This window comes from Ooceraea biroi, chromosome 8, assembly GCF_003672135.1.
Source record: "Ooceraea biroi isolate clonal line C1 chromosome 8, Obir_v5.4, whole genome shotgun sequence".
Lineage (NCBI taxonomy): Eukaryota > Metazoa > Arthropoda > Insecta > Hymenoptera > Formicidae > Ooceraea > Ooceraea biroi.
The window spans coordinates 11,972,184-11,991,189 of NC_039513.1; the positions used below are offsets into that span (position 1 = coordinate 11,972,184).

The 19,006-nt window shown below is 43.8% G+C and overlaps 2 protein-coding genes and 1 long non-coding RNA gene across 6 annotated transcripts; 2 read left to right on the forward strand and 1 right to left on the reverse strand.

Moving 5' to 3' along the window:
* Window positions 1–1,472: 1,472 nt before the first annotated feature.
* LOC105280782 (protein disulfide-isomerase A3) lies at window positions 1,473–4,666 on the forward strand. Its single transcript, XM_020032120.2, has 5 exons — window positions 1,473–1,692; window positions 2,548–2,779; window positions 2,862–3,070; window positions 3,170–3,286; window positions 3,365–4,666. The coding sequence occupies exons 1-5, from the start codon at window positions 1,547–1,549 to the stop codon at window positions 4,137–4,139; spliced, it is 1,479 nt and encodes a 492-aa protein (XP_019887679.1). The 5' UTR covers window positions 1,473–1,546; the 3' UTR covers window positions 4,140–4,666.
* A 2,562-nt stretch (window positions 4,667–7,228) lies between these two features.
* LOC105280784 (ras-like GTP-binding protein Rho1) lies at window positions 7,229–15,738 on the reverse strand. 4 transcript variants are annotated; one of them, XM_011341585.3, is made up of 5 exons: window positions 15,626–15,727; window positions 11,204–11,271; window positions 9,318–9,478; window positions 8,849–9,232; window positions 7,229–8,686 (listed from the first exon to the last, which is right to left on the reverse strand). In XM_011341585.3, the coding sequence occupies exons 2-5, from the start codon at window positions 11,244–11,246 to the stop codon at window positions 8,648–8,650; spliced, it is 627 nt and encodes a 208-aa protein (XP_011339887.1). In that variant the 5' UTR covers window positions 11,247–11,271; window positions 15,626–15,727; the 3' UTR covers window positions 7,229–8,647. The 4 variants fall into 4 exon arrangements, with proteins under 4 accessions (XP_011339887.1, XP_011339888.1, XP_011339889.1 ...); XM_011341586.3 differs by lacking the exon at window positions 15,626–15,727 and adding an exon at window positions 15,077–15,584; XM_011341587.3 differs by lacking the exon at window positions 11,204–11,271 and having other exon boundaries at window positions 15,626–15,738.
* Window positions 11,278–12,657, forward strand: LOC105280783. The gene is made up of 2 exons (XR_894181.1): window positions 11,278–11,801; window positions 12,572–12,657. It is a non-coding gene; the product is annotated as an uncharacterized LOC105280783 (long non-coding RNA).
* Window positions 15,739–19,006: the final 3,268 nt, after the last annotated feature.

The following is a 19,006-nucleotide window of genomic DNA, read 5'->3' on the forward strand; positions in this document are numbered from 1 at the left end:
TCTTGTCTGCACTTATTGCTCTTGCTTTCTTCCTCTCTCTCTCTCCTTGTCTTTGTTTCTCGCAATTGTCGATGAATATGTATTTATTTAATTTCGCGAAAGTGCAACCGGGAAGAATGGATTTATAGTTTGTAGGAGTTCGATCTGAACGAGAATGTTCATCGCTAATTTATAAATTCAAGTTGTGTCTGCCGTGAAACAACCGAAGGAAGAGTGTCACAGTGTTGCTCGCAAAGTATCGTAGCCGAAAGAACGCATCCCGCTCGCCGACACCACCGCAATTTCTCGATTCGATTTTCAATTCGAGGTTCATTGCGAACGCTCCCCTTCCTCCCCTCACTCTTTCATCCCTCATCGAATCGCGTTTCCATCTGTCCTAAATTAAAAACGCGTTTATAAATGTCGTCATTTATATACATGTAACGATTTTTGTAAATAATCAGTATACATATATAAATATAATTATATATATAAATATATATATATAAATTATATATATGAAACACAACGTGTAAATGGACGGAACCTGTCTTCGTTGTATCGATAGTCTTATATCAGACTTGTATATGAGCGGAGGGACTTTTGATTATTAAAAGTTTCCTAGACTAAAACCATGTGCCGTGTTTTTCTCTACAAACCGTCATTTATGCTTCACAAGAAACTAAAGAGAGAAAAATGTTAAATTTGAAAAACTTGAATTCAAAATTTCAAACAGGAGCGGAATCACGGAAGGCGTCTTGACACGAGTAGTATAATGCGCAGACAACTTCACAGACTTCGTGACGTGCCATTTAATAGAACGATAATAGAGTTTAAAAATTACGCATAATTGAAATTTTTTATCTGCTCCAGTATTAATTTAATATTCCATTAAAGGTATATAATATATATATATCTAATCGGCGATCTTTAAGTCGGCACAGGAAGAATTTTCACACATACTGTGAAGTTGTCCGTATCTTTTTCTACTACAAACACATCGCTTTCATCCGGCTTGAAGTCGCGCCTAATGCCGTATCGCCAATACACTAGGTGTTCTACAAAAATATGCACGTACGAAACAGCAACATTTTGCTTTCGCTATCACGTCCGCAAAATTTTACAATATCCTTCCGCCTAATGCATCGTCATTTTATTTAGAATTAATAATTTTGAAAACGTCAAATATTTTATCAATTAAATAAAACTAGAGACTTTCCTCAGATACGATCTGCCTGGAGGTGATTCACACCTTGATTTCTATTCTCGTCCAGGATGAAGCTTTAATTTGCGAAGCTGTTAATTAATTAACATTACCATGAATATTCAGCAAAGTCGGAGAGCATACTTTGAAGAAATGAAAACGAATTCGCATCACGCGGACAGTAGACAGATAATGCACCGATTTCCAAGACACCGGGTGTATGCGCGTGCGCTAGCGGGAAGCCGGTCGACCAATCGGCGTGCGACAGCACTTCGTGGCTACTGTGGAAGAACCACGTCTGCCGACGAGGGACAGTCAGAGTAGTTTCCGACCCGCGACTGATCAGAGGCCGTTGCCGAGAAGATGCTGCGAAAGTGCCTGACGATTTTGCCGCTGCTGCTGCTGGGCGTCCTCGCCGAGGAGAAGGATGTCCTGGAGCTCACCGACGAGACCTTCGAGAGCGAGCTCGAGCGGCACGAGAACACGCTCGTCATGTTTTATGCACCATGGTGAGAGAGAGAGAGATAAAAAAGACACGTCAAGTCTCGCCGAGACTTGTCTCGTTTCGGGTGCGCTAGTTGCATATTTTGCTCTTGTTACGCAAAGTAGCCTCGCATTGTCCCCTTTCCCGGCAACGGAGTTCCGAAGTAAGCTGAAATCTTGACGCGGCGGAGTCGCCGAAGGAAGAAATCGCGGCAGGGGGGTACAGAAAGTGCAAACGCGACGAATGGATGTTTTGCCGTTAGTCGCGGAACATCCGGCAAGTTCTTTATATTTGCGGTGGAATTAATGTGTTGCGTTATCATGACGGCGAACGAGCTTGCGTCTCGTGTATCCGCCGATGCGCGGAAATGACTTTCGAATCGAAAATCGCGGAGACGATGACATCGGCCGAGTGCCGATGCCGGCATACGGCATCTTTAGACCTTGATGACGTACTCGGATTCCGGCATTGAGCAATTTGAAATTTGACAAGTGCCACGAGTCTTTATCTGTTTTAGATGACGTGATAAGAGTGTATTACGGCATTAATGATTTTATGACTACACTTTTTTTTTACTTTTTTGTTTTTTTTGAAAGAATGCAACCAGCAGATTCCAAGAGACGTTTGTCTTATCAGTATATAAATCTGTTGTGAACTCGAACGTAAAATGATAAGTAAATTTGTCTAAACGAGATAGCTCAAAATATTTTTGAAAGAAATTGCCTGCGAACTAAAAATATTCAGAGCGATTATCTATAGACATTTACAAAGCTGGAACTTTTGTTTTAGTTAATTAGTATGCGCTTTTGAGCCTCGTTATGTAATTATGTACTGACAGACATTTTGAATTTATGATTAAGAAGAATTGTTACTTCGTCAGGTGTGGTCATTGTAAACGATTGAAACCAGAGTACGCCAAAGCAGCGGAGATGCTCATAGGCAACGAGCCGCCAATCACGCTTGCCAAAGTAGACTGTACGGAGGCCGGAAAGGAAACTTGCAACAAGTTCTCCGTCAACGGTTACCCGACGCTGAAAATTTTCGAACGTAACGAGATGCGATCCGACTATAACGGTCCCAGGGAGGCACCAGGCATCGTTAAGTACATGAAGGTAACCTTTCGCCTTTCTTATTACATTTATACACCTCTAGGCTCTTTCCACACGTCTTTTACATCGTGATTCTTTATTTCAGTCTCAAGTTGGACCGGCATCTAAAGAGTTGACCAGCGAAGAAGCTCACAAGGCGTTCCTGGAGAGCGACGACGTCGGCGTGGTAGGATACTTCGAGAAGGAGGACTCTCCGTTGGCCACGGCGTTCCAAACCGTCTCCAAGAAGCTCAGGGAGAAGGTCAGGTTCGGCCACACGTCGAAGAAAGAAATTTTGGACAAGGTGTCTCACAAGTACGTCGCTCAGAAATTATGCATATGCATCACCAGTTTGTCCCTTGTACTCAAAGATTGTTTTAAAAATTTATCGACTAATCCAACTCTCCGTTTCAGAAATACAATTGTGCTTTACCGGCCGAAATTACTCCAGAACAAGTTCGAGGATAGTAGCATAGTATACAAAGGAAGTGACTCCACTAGTGATGTGAACGAGTTTGTTGCCAAGAATTAGTGAGTATCATCGATTTTTACAACAAAAATTTCCAGTCATATTACAACATTTTTTTTATAACGGCAATTTTATCGCAGCTACGGCATCGCCGGCGTTCGCACGCGTGACAACGCACAAGACTTCAAGAATCCCCTGGTGGTCGCTTACTACAACGTCGATTACGTGAAGAACGCCAAGGGTACGAACTACTGGCGCAACAGGATCATCAAGGTCGCGAAGGACTTCCCGGAGTACTCCTTTGCTGTGGCTTCCAAGGATGATTTCCAGCACGAGCTGAATGACTTCGGCGTCGAATTCTCCAAGAGTGACAAGCCAGTGGTCCTAGTGCGGGACGCCAAGAACCAGAAATTCGTTCTCAAGGACGCGTTCTCCGTCGAGACTTTCGAAGCGTTCTTGAAGGACCTGCAGGCTGGCGCTTTGGAGCCGTATCTGAAATCCGAGCCGATCCCCGAGAGCAACGCGGGCAACGTGAAGGTCGCGGTGGCGAAGAACTTCGACGAGGTGGTCATCGACAATGGCAAGGATACGCTGATCGAATTCTACGCGCCCTGGTGTGGCCACTGCAAGAAACTCGCGCCGGTGTTCGACGAGCTGGGCGAGAAACTTGCGGACGAGGACGTCGAGATCGTGAAGATGGACGCGACGGCGAACGACGTGCCGGCTCCCTACGAAGTACGCGGCTTCCCGACCCTCTACTGGGCACCCAAGAACGCCAAGGACAGCCCGGTGAAGTACGAGGGCGGTCGCGATATCGAGGACTTCGTCAAGTACATCGCCAAGCAGGCCACCGACGAGCTGAAGGGCTACGATCGCAAGGGCAAGGAGACGAAGCCTAGGACCGACGAGCTCTAAGAACCGTCCTCGTTGACGGGGACGATCTCGAGGCTCGCTCATCATACATTTCCAAACGCGTCAGTCAATGGAGCGATCCGAGAGGTTCTGCTCGTGTAACACACATACACACATACACACACAGAGCCAAGGACGTGGCAGAGGTGCATAAATAGAGAACAGAATAGCCGGAAAGTGCAAATGTAACATTTTCGCGTGGGCGTCTTTTTGCAATAAGTGAATAACGAACAACTTTCGAATGGGAGGGAGTGTCTCTAGCGTATAGGGGGATTGTCTACATGTATCAATTGTACACTTTGTAACGATGTATAACGACGCGGCGGGGTGCGCGGAACTGATTTGAAATATGAATTTTTTCCCATAACAATATGCTTTCCAAGCGTAAAACGTATGATATACATATGTGTAGAAGAACAACAACGCTCCATTCCAATTTATGCGTGTTTGCGACGCTGCTAAGTTAAGAGGGTAATGCAGTGATTTTTGTTTATACGAAAGAGTGGAAAATAAAATTGTTTTATACGAAACACGTGGAGATTTGTATTCCCTCGTCACGACATCAATTTTATATCGCTCTCCCGAACGGTTTACGATTACGGTTAGGCTAACATTAGCGTTAAGTAACAAACAAAATAGGCAAATAACGCACTTTGAGAATTTATATGTACATTTTACGCAAGACAAAGTCGTTTTCGTCTTCACCGTTTTCACCAACTGCCGGTGGGTGCCGGTCTGACAGCAGCATCGAGTTACATCGTCATATAAGAAATTGTTTATTGTTAGTTACAATTTGTTATCATAGCATTCGTAGGTTAATCATACAGTCTTACATATAAAAGCTAATTAGTAGTTTTATAGAGAGAGGACAGTGTATGTATGTATTTGTCTGTGAACTGGTAGAAAAATTACAGGAGGTCGACACGATCTCTTTTTTTTCCTCACCATAAAAAATGGGTTTATTCATATTGGAACTACGGGTATATATCTTTATCTGTTTCTTCTTCGCGTACGAACCAGTAGTTAATCACGTATTCGAGTCTAGTAACGAACAAAATAATTAGCTAGCGATTAGAGCCGCGTTACCGATAAGTCGATTTTCACGGCCTCTTTAGGAAGAAGTACTTTATCTGTGTGTATTACGTGTGCGCGTGTACGTGTGTGTCGAGTTACGTGCTTATTCTTTTCGGCATCAGCTTATCGGAAAAGCAAGACGAGACTCGATGTTGGAGACACATCCGTTATCACATATCTCGTTCGCGATAACGGTCTGGTTTTGTCGCTTATTGCTGTTTCTGTCATGCAGAATATTTTGCAGATTTGTGTGGGTATATGTGTATGTGTTATATATACAGGGTGGCCCACATAACTCTTAACAGCTGAATATTTCGGAAACTATTTGTCAAATCAAAAAGTTGTTCATGAAAAAGTTTTATGTATTCGAGGGGCCTTTCTAACTAAATATGAAGTTACCCCCTGCCCCCCCTCTAAGGGGGACAGGGGGTAACTTCACAATTTCAAACGGGACCCCCTATAAAATGTTAGATGGTTGGGTTCTACGGGTAAAAACAAGTAAATTTTGTTAAAAACATTTTTTTGTCAGATGTTTCTGTTAAAAGATATGACGGTGTGAAGTTTCGAAGCTACAGGAAACGTGAGCGTCGCGTATCCTTGTCTTTCGTCGGTGATTCAAACATAAACATAAACATTCATACATTCATTGAGGTCAATTTAACTATTCATGAAAATCTTGTCAGTTGTAAGTTACTATTCAAACGCAGAGTGAAGCAAAGGATACGCGACGCTTGTGCTTCAGTGACTTCCGAAATGTTAAAAAATGTTAGGAGTAATTTGTTGCTTCGAATAAATACATGTTTACAAGTCCATGGCGGACATTTTGAACATTTAATAAATTGAATAAATAAACAAACAGTGTGTTGTGATTTTGATTTCGTGTAGCTTCGAAACTTTACACCGTCATATCTTTTAACAGAAACATCTGACAAAAAATGTTTTTAACAAAATTTACTTGTTTTTACCCGTAGAACCCAACCATCTAACATTTTATAGGGGGTCCCGTTTGGAATTGTGAAGTTACCCCCTGCCCCCCCTCTAAGGGGGGCAGGGGGTAACTTCATATTTATGTAGTTAGAAAGGCCCCTCGAATACATAAAACTTTCTTATGAACAACTTTTTGATTTGACAAATAGTTTCCGAAATATTCAGCTGTTAAGAGTTATGTGGGCCACCCTGTATATATACGCGCGCGCGCGCGCGTGCATGCCCCGAAAGAACGGTACTCGAATCTCAATCAGACGCGCAATGTGTTAATTATTTCTCACCGTGTATCTATTATAAAACGGTAAAGAATTTATGTCATATATATACAATATCTTGGGTGCGCGTAATTGATACAATTATAAGTATGTATATATAAATATACCGTATATATATATATATATTTATATATATATGTGTGTGTGTACATATATATATTTATATATAACGGTATGTAATTCACGGTATATTCAAACTCATTATAAAAAGAACACTTTCAAGTTTCACGGTGACACGCAAACTTGCACAGAGAAGCGGTGCGTGTATCCGACACGTGTTTTCAGAAGCGTTCATTATACAGGCACGCTTAATTGCTTAATATACATATCTCTCTCTCTCTCTCTCTCTTTCTTTCTTTCTTTCCTTATCTTCTTTCTCTATTGCGCGTTCGTGTGTGTGCGCGCGCGTTCGCCCGTGGCAGAGAAGTATCTTTAAGTCGTCGCTAAAGCTTCCTTCTCCCTTCTATGCGGCTTGAAAAAGTTCCATAAAAGCGCACTGCGTGTGTAACGATAAAATTCTCCTACTAGCTAAACACGCGCGAGAAACAAGGAGAGGACTTGGTGAACACAATTCCGCATTCAAGTCCGTTGAACCAACAGCCGAGGGAAGGCAGCGGCGCGGTCGCGGTCGCGGCCGTTAATTCAACGCCACCGGTTCGCCGCACCGTATCTATTATCGCGGATCTTACGGATTAGACGCTCTACACAAGAGAGGGCAAGTAACATCTCTTTTTTTTTTTTCTTTTTTTCTCCTCAGTTTTCTTCATCTCGAGATGAAGAGTAGCACAAGCGAGACGAGAGGGCGAAAACAAGAGGTCGGTAAATTTCAGGGTAAACTCTGCGAAGCAGCTCGGCTCGATAAGAGTTGTGGCACACACATAAAATCAATTCGAGAATCCGCGTGGTCGAGAGACGCGTCGTGTGTGAGACGCACACTCCGGCGACCGGCGATCTCCGATCTCTAGTAGTACATCATACGCTAAAGATATCGATGGCGTATGTATGTGTATATATATAAAAAAGCGTGAAAACTGCACGTCTAATCACAGCTTGGTCAGATACAGAGAACACGTTTCCTCGAAATACATAAATATAACGTAGCCGCTGTTATAATCCGTTATGTTAGTGTCATCGTAATAACTACGTATAATAAGGTAGCAATAATAATAATAATAATAATAATAATAAAATATAATAATAATACACACATTTAATATAATTGGTATCTGAAAGATCAGAGTGATCCGTTGGTCTACTACTGCAACGTCCATAATCAAATGTCCATTATTTCTCTCATTCTTCGTTCAAGAACCGATAATGCGACAATTTCGATAAAGCGTTTTCAAGTTTGATAAGCGTTATAAAATTCCGTCCTTCTTAAACTCTTACATTGCTTTTTTTTCGATTGTGATATCTCGCAGTGATTATTTTGCACTGCCTCGTGAATTCCCTCGTGTCTACTTTTACATTTTCTCCGTTTAATCGTGCTCGCGCGATTCTTCCTTTCGTTTATTTCAATTTCGTTTATTACCAAAATAAAGAGCCACTACGATAAAAAAAAAACAAGGATGTAGAATGCATATAATATTAATTATAATAATATTAATAATAATAATAATAATAATGAGATACTAATAATAATTGTAATAATCACTACAATGATAAAGATAACTGTGTACCGTAAGATGTAGATAGTTTATACGACAATCAGTTTTTTGTTTTAATCGTTTAAACTCGAAGCACAATTCATTACTGTTAAAAAATACACAATCAAGATAGTCATTACAATATACATTACAGTTTTTTTTTCCGTAGTAATAATAAGGTATACTTGTATTGAATTTACTCAGTATTTCTCAAGTCCCTCTGTTTCATGACGACGGTTTCATTACGACATTGTAGGTGTAACACGTGTGTGTGTATGTGTATGTATGTGTGTGTACGTGTGTGTGTGTGTAGACGCGATACGTTGCACCTTTTCTTTTCTTGTATTTTTTTTCATTTTTTTGCTGTTGTAGACTTGTTTTATTATGTAAAATAATTAAAGGTAAGATGTTATCATGTGGTTTCTCCGCTGGAGGAGGGGTCGCCGGCATTACGACTAGCTTCGTTGCAGCTAGTTCCGCAATTCCATTACTTCGCCCGCGTTACATCGGGCCCGCTTGGCATTACATCTTAAAGAAGCCTACATCTGCCCCTCTTCTTCTTCTTTACCTGAGGATTCATCGTGGTATTCACAATTCAGTTCAATTATACAAGATAAGTACAACAAGAATTGAATTGAAAGCTAAAACTTTTGACTGTAGCGATTACCGCCCTTCAGAGATCATTCTTAGGGAGAAGAAGGAGCAGTGAATTTATGAATTTCGAACGTACTTGTAATGCAGCCCGGGTCGCCGTCTCGAAGACTTCCCTCACACCTTCCTTGCTTTTGGCGGAACACTCAAGGTAGGCGAAAGCGTTGATTTTCTCGGCCATGGCTCTACCCTCCTCGGGCTTGACCGGCTCCTGCTTCATCTTGTTGAGCTCCTTGATGGTGTTGGGATCATTGCGCAAGTCTTTTTTGTTCCCCACAAGGATGATGGGCACGTTCGGGCAGAAGTGCTTCACCTCTGGTGTCCACTTCTCGGGAATGTTCTCCAGGGAATCGGGACTGTCGATGGAGAAGCACATCAGGATGACATCCGTGTCCGGATACGACAATGGACGCAACCTGTCGTAATCTTCTTGTCCAGCTGTGTCCCATAGAGCCAGCTCCACCTGTTCACACACATACGAGAGCTCGTGTCAATCCGTAAGGAAATCCAGGAGAGAGAGAGGGAAGATTCGGGAACGGCGCACGCACCTGTTTACCGTCCACCTCGATGTCGGCGACATAGTTCTCGAATACTGTGGGTACGTACACCTCGGGAAACTGGTCTTTGCTGAATACTATGAGTAAACATGTTTTACCGCAGGCACCGTCACCCACAATAACCAACTTCTTCCTAATGGCTGCCATGAATCCTAGAATTCAAAGGAACAGATCATCGGTAATCGGTCGAGTGCATCGTCGTATCGTATCGTCTATTTCTGCAATGTTTGCGAATGTTTCGAACATTTATCGTTCCCAAGAGATGCACGCAAGTATCGATTAATCAATACGAGAAGCGGAACACGTAACAACTTTATCGTAATGTTAATGATAAACTCTCTTGAAAGTCGTCAGTATATATCATCGATATCTGTGCTAATAATAATCGTCGGCTTCTCTTTTTTTTGTCGTATTCTTCGTATGCAAAAATATAGGGAAGTGTATACATGTACGTCGTTCTTTATATCCGGAACAGCTGAGCTATAAAAATACACATGGCTTCACTTTATCTTGGACACTTTGTGCTCTCTGACTTGTTCGTGTAATTTTATCTGCGCAAAGCGGGGAGGAGATAACGTTGCCATCAAGGTGAAATTTTCAAGGCGGACACCTCCCCATCAAAGAACGACTTACCCACTTTACGGACGCGCGGTTCTATTTTCTTTTCGATTATTAATTTCGCAATCACGTCGTGACCCAAGGTGTTCGATGCGATAACGTCCCGATAGCTTTTATCGCGTTTCTCGCTAATGGTGACTCATTTGCACAAAGTACACGTATCATACGACAGGTTTTCAAACTGTTTTTGTATAAAGTAATCGATCTCACTAAAAAACGTTATCTACAAGAAGCATACTTGGGGTACGTTACGGGTGCAAAAGATGAACTCTACTCTTGCGAGCTCCGATCTTTCAGGGCGTGTGCTTTTAAGGGGGCCAGCGTGTACAGTTAGGGTGTGTCTTTAGGCGGCCTGCAGGAGGTGACATTAATTGGTACCAATAAAGAATTTCAATCGGCTAAATTGCGACATTTTACAGGGAGGCACTACCGGATTCAATTGAATTGGAGGCATGCGGTGTGGTGATGAGTCTGCAACGTACGTGAATCATGTGAAACGTAACGAGATATGCCGGGGACACGAAAAAAAAAAGATAGGCGAGAGAGAAGTGGTTGTTAGTATCGACATTGGTACTGGACTTGCTTCCCTTGCAGCGCCGATTGATAAATTACACGTTTTCTGAGCGAAGCGGAAACGTGTTTTAATTCGGAGAGAGAGAGAGAGATATGAAAGCGTGAGTACACGAGCATACGAAAGAAAGAGCGGTGACAGAACAGTGACGGATATGTGGCATAAGAAGCATTCTTCAGGATAGAGTTAGGAAGAAGTAGTTAGAAGGTAAACCTTCGAGAAAGAGAGACAGAGAGAGAGTTGCACCTTCGTATAACTCGCGTTATGTACATTCCTCCGTAAATTCTCGGAGTGTAATAAAAATAATAATCTCGTGTTCAAACCTCGTAGGGTATGGCTCTACTTTTCCCCGTCAAAGCTATCCTTTGCTTTAAGGTAATCTCAGCGTACGGAACACCTCGGGACGAAGAGCGATGCACCTTCCTTCAGCTCGACTTTGCAAAATTGATCTTGCATTTTTATCTCTCGTCCAATTTCATTACTCCGATACTACACCGATACTACACCGCTGCTCAAAGCAAGTGTGGCAAGTTAGACAAGAGAAAGAGAAAGAAAGAGAGAGAGAGAGATTCGTTCTAAGTCCTGTGATCTACGTACTCGAGATATCGCGCAATGAAAAAGCAGGACCTACGAGGGCTGAAGTCTTAAAGGATATTGACTGGGTCGTACCTGATCCAGGATATCGTACCTGTATCGCGTGAACCGAGGCATCGGCCCGCATTGCATCCCATGTTTTTAGTCTTTCTTTCAGCGTCTCTGTTTTAAGTGGACATTTTATATGTTAGATGTAGGTAGGAAGCTGCGAGATGAATGCATATACCACACAACAAATCATCATTATATGTATAAATATCGTACGGAAGTATATATCTATATATGTATCTTCTATTTCGCTAAAAGGTTGCACAAACATAATTAAAAATTAATTTCCTACTCATACAAAACTCTGTTTTCCTCTTCCTCATTTTATAAATAATTTCTGCAATATATCTCTGTTTCTTAACTCTTTCTTTCTGATAAAAATCTTTAAAAAAAATATGTATATATACACATGTACATTTTGACTATGAGGTCTCTTTGGCAGGATTGTCGATGACTAAGTATAATGATTCTTACATCATCGTACTCGACCTTATGTACACATTTTAATTAAAATATATATGGAGAGTTCGTCGCTACATAAGGTAGTGTCTTTTTCTCAGTATTTTATCAGAGATATATCTATATAGAAACAATATACGAGTTACCCTTACAGTCGGTCCGAACTCACAAGTATCATATACAGGGTGTCCCGGGTTTTAACCGACAAACTGCGGGAGCATATTCTACTAGTGGAAATAAGAAAAAATTCTTATATCGAGTTTGCTTAGAAATGCTTTATTACAAAGTTATAAACCAATATTCAAAAGAAATATCAGATAAGTAACAACGGATTTTTTCACAAAAATAAAAATTATCTACGCAATGATTTAGTGACGCATTTCAAAATGTTGTCCTTGCACATCGATACAAGCTAGACATCGACGTAGTACAGAATTTGTTACAGTACGACATTCCTGAAAATTTTGTTGCATCTCAGTAACTGAATTAGTAATTCGTTGCTTTAAATCTATCTGGTACTCTCCTGTTAGGAAATCTACGTTGATACTCTCGTACGGCAGCTCGTGCATTTCCGTCACAGAATCCGTACACGAAATGAATATCAGTGTATTCCTCATTTGAAAACACTTTTGGCATTCTGATAGTAATTGCTAGTTCACACGACGATTGAAATCTAACAGCTACTGTTCTGAAAGTAACAATCATACTGAATCGTTTCAACATAGTGAACATGAATACATGTGAATACACATAACAAACATCTTCGACCTTCCAAATTCTACACTATGTTCCGTTGTTACTTATCTCATATTTCTTTTCAATATTGGTTTATAACTTTGTAATAAAGCATTTCTAAGCAAACTCGATATAAGAATTTTTTCTTATTTCCACTAGTAGAATATGCTCCCGCAGTTTGTCGGTTAAAACCCGGGACACCCTGTATATCTATCATGAGGAGTTGCTTAAAGTTACAAAGATCTCACAAAGACTTTACCTTATGCATCATTAGGATAAACTAATAATCTGTGAAGATTACGTGCACAAAAAAAAGAAGAGGAGAGGAACGAGAGAGATCGGTATATTATTTGTTGTTAGGCATGCAATATTAAACATCCCACGTGTGTACCCATCGGAAGAACCATCTGACAAAAGCGCAAATCAAATCTATGTATACGCAGTATACATTCACATCGTACAAACATAACAATGCGCTGTACAGAGCACAGAGGTGATTTTTTTAACACGTAGCTCTAAAGTGCTCGGCTTTTGAAGTACAGCCGCTCGCAGCGGAAAGAAGAAAGAAAGAGAGAGAGAGAGAGAGAGATAATAAAGAGAGAAAGAGAGTGATCCGTTAATTTAAGAGAATCAAGAGAGGAGAGTACCAATGTGACAGCAACGAAAGGGAAAGCTGCTGACGCAGAGAAGTTAATTCAGCCTCGGATCCCTTCGCGCATATACGTTTCATTTCCATGTTAATAGAATAAACCGATCGCGACACAATGACGCTCGGCGAAGTCGCACAAAAGCGAGAGCCTCTCGAACTAAGAACGTCATTGCGAGATCTCTTCTCTCGTTGAGAGAGAGAGAGAGAGAATCCGAGTGTTCTTCCTACAATTGCAATTGAACGAGATCGACCAAATAAAAATAAACGGAGGACTATCGGCGCACCGACCGCTCCGATATCGCGAGCACTCCGACACGCAGGAACGAGCCCTTTGTCTCGAATTTACGTGTCGCTCGCAATCCACGGGGGGGGGGAGAAAAGGAACCGCTGGAGCCGAGAGTATCGAGAGAACGTTGTGCACCAGACTGGATCCTGAAACGCTTCCGTATATTTTGCCATCACAGAGGAGGAACGTATCCCTCGAGGAAGACGAACGCACGAAGACCGCCCGTAACGACCCCTCACTCGGACGTCTCCCGCGAGAACGCGAGGATCGGTTGTCGCTGTTCCGCTCTTTCCAGCCGCATCTTTCGCGTTGCCTCTTGCGGTCGAGACGAAACGAGGCTGCGTGGGGAGCGGAGAGCGTTTGCCGAGAGGAAAACGGAGAGAAAACCCGTGGAGAAGCGTGGCGCACGGTCGTTAACGAGACTAGACCTCGGTGCTTCCGCGCTTCTCTCTCTCCTTTTTTTACACTTTCTACGCTCAAAACGTAACGTACGTGAAAACTTGGAGGGAAGCGGGAGAAAGAAACGAAGTTTAGAAAGTACAACCGAAACAAGCGGATCTAACGAGTCCGCCGTTGGCGGACTAAACTAACCTATACCTTCCTCCGCGACGAAGATAGCGCGCTTCGGCCAAGGTCGTAGAGCATGAAGAAGAGAAAAAGAGAGAACGGCCGGGAGAGAGAGAGTGAGTGAGTGCGTAGCGGATGCTCAGGACGCCATCGATGACGCGAGTGCTCAGGAGACGCCATCGATGACGCGGATTCTCGGGAGACGCTATCGACGTTCGTCGCTCGGACACTCGGGAGATCCGGCTGCGTCTCAATCTGCACTCGCCTGCACCCTTTCCGCGTTTAAAATGCCGTACGTGCACGCACTTCGCGACGGAAAAGAGGAAGGCGGTTAACGTGGCGAAAGGTGCAACTGAACCTTTAAAAACGAAGTCTCTGAAGATCGCCGTCCGTGCGTTCCTGTCCCGCTGCCTCCCGGCACGAGGAATCGATTTCCGCCGAGCACGATCTCTATACTCAATACCGAACCCTCGCTCGAGATCTCGAAGCGCGAGCGCTTCTCACTTCAAGCGTAGAAAGTGGAACGCAAAGTGCGCCCGAAAAGAGCAGATCCTCGGCGATGATGATGATGATGTTGGGGCACGTTACGCACGCGATCGCGTCACGTCAAAAACGCGCACATAACCGAGAATCTGTTTACGTTCGGCCGGCGGGAGGGGTTGGGGTTGGGTTAGGGTTAGGAGCGACGTTGTCGAACGAGAATGTCCAAGCGACGATCGAGAACGGCGATTGCGGATCCGCCGTCGCGGATATTTAGAAACGAATCTGGCAGAAAGGGTAGTTACGATTCTTTTCGTCCAAAATCTTACGCACAGCATAACACGCGCGCGCGCGCCGGAAGTGCATCTGCCGTGCAGTAAGGCGAGGCAAAGCAGGAAAGCGAGCGAGAGAGAAAGAAAGAAAGAGAAAGAAAGAGAGAGAGAGAGAGTTTCCTTTTAATCGCATCCTCGATTCCTCTTAGCTTTCCAAGTTTGACGTGCGAATGCGGTTACTCGATGTCACTGGCAACTTGGAGAACGTACACCACACAAGGTGTGTGCGTATGTGTGTGCGAGAAAGGTAGAGAAACTCGCGGGGAATGGGAGAAGGGAACCAAGGGATTCCGTACGTGGTGCACAACAGTGCGTGACGCGCAACAGGGGTGGTACGCGAGGGCAAGTCCGCCGCGCGAGCGCGAGAAACGACAGAGACACGCCTGAGTGAGAGGAGACGTTTTTACTTACTGGTCTAAACGGCCACGTAGTGTCACGTAGTAGAACCCGAGAGCATTCCAAAAGACCCGTCGTGCGGATCGCCTCGCGACGGTGACAGCGACGGCGGCGGCGGCGGCGGCGAGGATGACAACGACGATGGATGCGGCGACGTGGACGACAGTGGCCGACGACGACGACGGCAACGGTGAATTATTGCGAACGTGTGTTATCGAATTGCGCGAGCACGTACGCGAGCTCAGAGCGCGCCTCGCCGTGCGACGATGCCGAGCGGACGAGATTCACGACGCATGGCACTCCCTCGGGGCCTCCTCGCGACCCGTTCTCTCTCCGTCTTTCTCCCTCTCTCTCGCGCGCGCTCTCGCTCTCTCCCTCACTCTCTCGGCTCACGGAGGAGGAGGCTCCTTTTTTCCCTCTTTTAACACCGGACCCGGTCCGACGTCCCGGCGGGATCTCCAACGCGACCGACCAAGCTCGCGACGCCCGCACGCACGGCGCACCACGCACCCTCGCACTATCCCGGCCGACCGTATAACTTAAGAGATATAATTGCGTATTTACCTGAAATCTAGCGACAGAAAGTCAAGAAAATGGCTGCCCTCGATGGCCACACCTCGATCTGTTGAGTGTGCGGCGATCGCGAGCGGTGGTGGGGCGAGCGACGACGGCGGCGGCGGCAGCGCGGACGTCTCAGGGTCGTGTGAAGCGTGCCCGGGCCCCCCCGCTCCGAGCGCCCGCGTGATTCACCGGCTTCATAAATTCGTTAGGTTGAACGAGTATCAAGCCGGATATCTTGCAGTGTCATTATTAATGCGCCGGGCTCGGCGACAGAAAATAACTCTCAAAGTAGCAACGATAATGATTGCTGGATAACCTTAAAGAAACGGAAAATTTTCAGCGGGTTGTCTTCAAATTAATTCCGTTTAGCGAGAAACTCAACTATCTACATTTATATCGAGAATGAGAATCACGGAGGGTGCAGAAGGTGCAACTAAAAGCGGCACACACGTCGTTCCGGCCTTTGACTATATACCTATGGACTGCTAACGTTGCCACTTAGGTAATGTAAAAGACGCGATCCAAGATCTCAGCGCACCCACGTCCCAACGGTCAAGCCAAGAACTAATAGTCGTACATATACCTTTGACTGAAGCATTTGTTCCGTGGTTTCATGACGCATGTCAGGTGTTATAAGTGACAAATTCTAAGTGAAAACAAAATGGTTCGTTATTGTTGTATCAAATCATGTACAATCACACGATACAAAGCCAAAACAGGAATACAAAAATCGTCTCGAAATAAAGAATTCACACTTGGTTCCTTAAATTCTCTGCGATTATCGGTCCGCAATTCCGATGGTTGATGATGCACAGATCCTTGAATCTGAAAAGTTTCTCCTTACTTACTTACGGACGTCGATTAATCATTGAGGCCATACCTCATACAATAACGAGCACTACAGAAAAAATATTTAATATTTATAGAATAGAAAATAAAACACGCATTTCAAAGAATGACTTTGCACGTAATAAGAAATATAAATGTCCAAAATCTTTTTACCAATTTTGACGCGCACGTATTAGATAATGATTGATTAGAAAATCACAAACATAAAATGATAAAAACAATAATAGAGTTTTATTTAAAGATAAAGTTATATTGGTTTGGCAAAGAATTGACACGTAACTTACATGTAAAATATGTCCGTAAAGATTTTACAAAACTAATTTTGTTCAAAGGGCAGTAAGTGTAATCTATATATATATAAGCCAAATACCACTCACTGACTCATCAACGTGCAGCCCGAACCACTGCATCTTTCGACTTGAAATTTTAAGGGTATATTCCTACTAGTACGTAGGTGCTCACTAAGGGTGGGTTTTCCGAAATTCCACCCCTAACGGGTGAGAAGGGGTAAAATGTGTTTTTATTTAATTCTACGCATAATATCGCGGGCGAAGCCCGCGTGACGGGGGATGCTAGTGTATAATAAAACTGATCTCTAGTCTCTTAAGATTACGTTTTTATTTTCTTAATTTTTTCCTTTCAAGTATACTTTATTGTACTACATTCTCATGTACCTAATGCTTTATTGTAAGTAAGAAAAGAATTTGAAGTTATTTTGCAATTTAACATGAAAAGTGCAACAATTTTACTGTTCAAAAAGCATTAAAAAAATCATATTAATACAATGACCATGAATATTTTGTTTTATATTGCAGTATAAGAGAATGTGAATATTATATTCTTAAAACAATGTTCACGAAATATATGATTATTAGTTCTTGGTTTGGCCGTTGGTACCTGGTGGCGCTGAGATCTTGGATCGCACAATGGCTGCCCATTAGCAGTCCATAGGTATATAGTCAAAGGTTCCGACTAAATTGCCGTACCGAACGTGCCGCATCCGCGTAAATATAAATTACCCTCGTAGACGTAGTTAGGGCGTTGTAGAGGCTACAACGGGAAATCGATTGCAAGGTGCGCCGTGTTCGCCGTAGGAAAACGGAATCGATCCGGAAATCCGCCGCAGCTGCCGGGCGCCGCGGCACCCACTCGCGGTACGTCGGCCCTGTGATTCGCTCCGAAACCGGCGAATCACGCGCCACCCGCGCGCCGCACGTCACGGACATGTGTGAGGAACTTTGCGCACGCATCGGCGCTTCTCGCCTCCTCCTGTGTCATCGTTATCGTCGTCACCGTCGTCGTTGCTGCTTGCTCTGCTCTGTTGCTTGCGGGTGGATGAACGGAAGGGTTGAAAAATATGTAAATAAAACGGCCGCACCGTTCCTCCGCCATGCGGAATCGGAACGCCGCTCGCGCTGCGCTCGAGTGTTAACGGTCACATTTGAATCCCGACAATTCGAAACTGCACTTTTCGCCCGTGCGCTCCGCCTTATGTGTCGACTATTTGTTTTATGCCTGTGGAGAACCGAGAGCTCGCGTACCGCGAAATGTCTCCGTAAATCTCGGATATTTAATGCACCCGTGCATGTGTACATGTGTGTACATACACGGCGGATGTATATGTCATCTCGTTGCAGCAACGTGAAATCCGCGCGGCTAGGGGAACGGAAGCGTGCCGCGTGATTGGCCGAAGTATTCTGCCGTCTGGTCGTCTCGCGATCATCCGTTCAGTTTGCGAATATAAATTAAAACTTATTATTGGTTTATTGATAGTATTGGAGAATAAAAAAAACGCAGCTATACATAGAATGTCTTGAGTATAAAAGGCCAAAGTGTATTATAAGCATGAATTACACACCTATATTCCTATACTCGCGTCGCGTGGGATATTTCTGTTTTCTCATATTGCGTTAATTTCACACCGTAGCACCCGCGCGCGCGCGCGCGCTTTAGTGTGCGCGCACATACATGCGGAACGCCAGTTACCGGCGTGTCGGCCGGATGAATGAATAAAGTATCCGGAATCTCTCCAATTGTCCGCGAAAATAAATGTTTCCGAGTCAATCCTTTCTCCTCTCGTCTTTCTTTCATAGCGGAGTTCAAGGTTGTCTCGCGGTACGATTCCGCGGCTGCATTTCTACATTGTTTAGCCGCACTAAACGCGACATGCCCGAGCGAGATCTGCGGATTAGAATGGCGTAAAGTCAGACTCGCACGTCCGCGTTACCTCAAAGTGCGAACATTACATAAAGACGATACGTGACGAGTGTAATCTACAATTAATGCAACGTGTTAAATATAAGCTGTCGATTAGTCGCATCTTTTTGTTACTTGCCGATTGCCACTCTCACTCGTATGGACTTTGGCAATCACCTGATCGCAAACGGGCATACGATCCGCTTTTAATCGTAGGTAACACGCTCGAGCGTGTTCCTCACGCGGATACAGCTGCTAATGTACAGGGTGACAATTATTGTTTAGACAAACAAAAGTTTTATTTAAAGGGAACGATAAGAGATAGAAAGATACAACTTC

What these genes read in the sequence shown, in the direction of transcription:
- LOC105280782 (XM_020032120.2), top strand. Translation starts at nt 1,547, where the DNA reads ATGCTGCGAAAGTGCCTGACGATTTTGCCGCTGCTGCTGCTGGGCGTC. An exon ending in TTGGACAAGGTGTCTCACAA is followed by an intron (nt 3,071 to 3,169) that starts GTACGTCGCTCA and finishes TCTCCGTTTCAG; the next exon opens with AAATACAATTGTGCTTTACC. An exon ending in GAGTTTGTTGCCAAGAATTA is followed by an intron (nt 3,287 to 3,364) that starts GTGAGTATCATC and finishes ATTTTATCGCAG; the next exon opens with CTACGGCATCGCCGGCGTTC.
- LOC105280784 (XM_011341585.3), bottom strand. Translation starts at nt 11,246, where the DNA reads ATGGGATGCAATGCGGGCCGATGCCTCGGTTCACGCGATACAG. An exon ending in TCGAGGTGGACGGTAAACAG is followed by an intron (nt 9,233 to 9,317) that starts GTGCGTGCGCCG and finishes GTGTGTGAACAG; the next exon opens with GTGGAGCTGGCTCTATGGGA. An exon ending in CGACCCGGGCTGCATTACAA is followed by an intron (nt 8,687 to 8,848) that starts GTACGTTCGAAA and finishes ATGAATCCTCAG; the next exon opens with GTAAAGAAGAAGAAGAGGGG.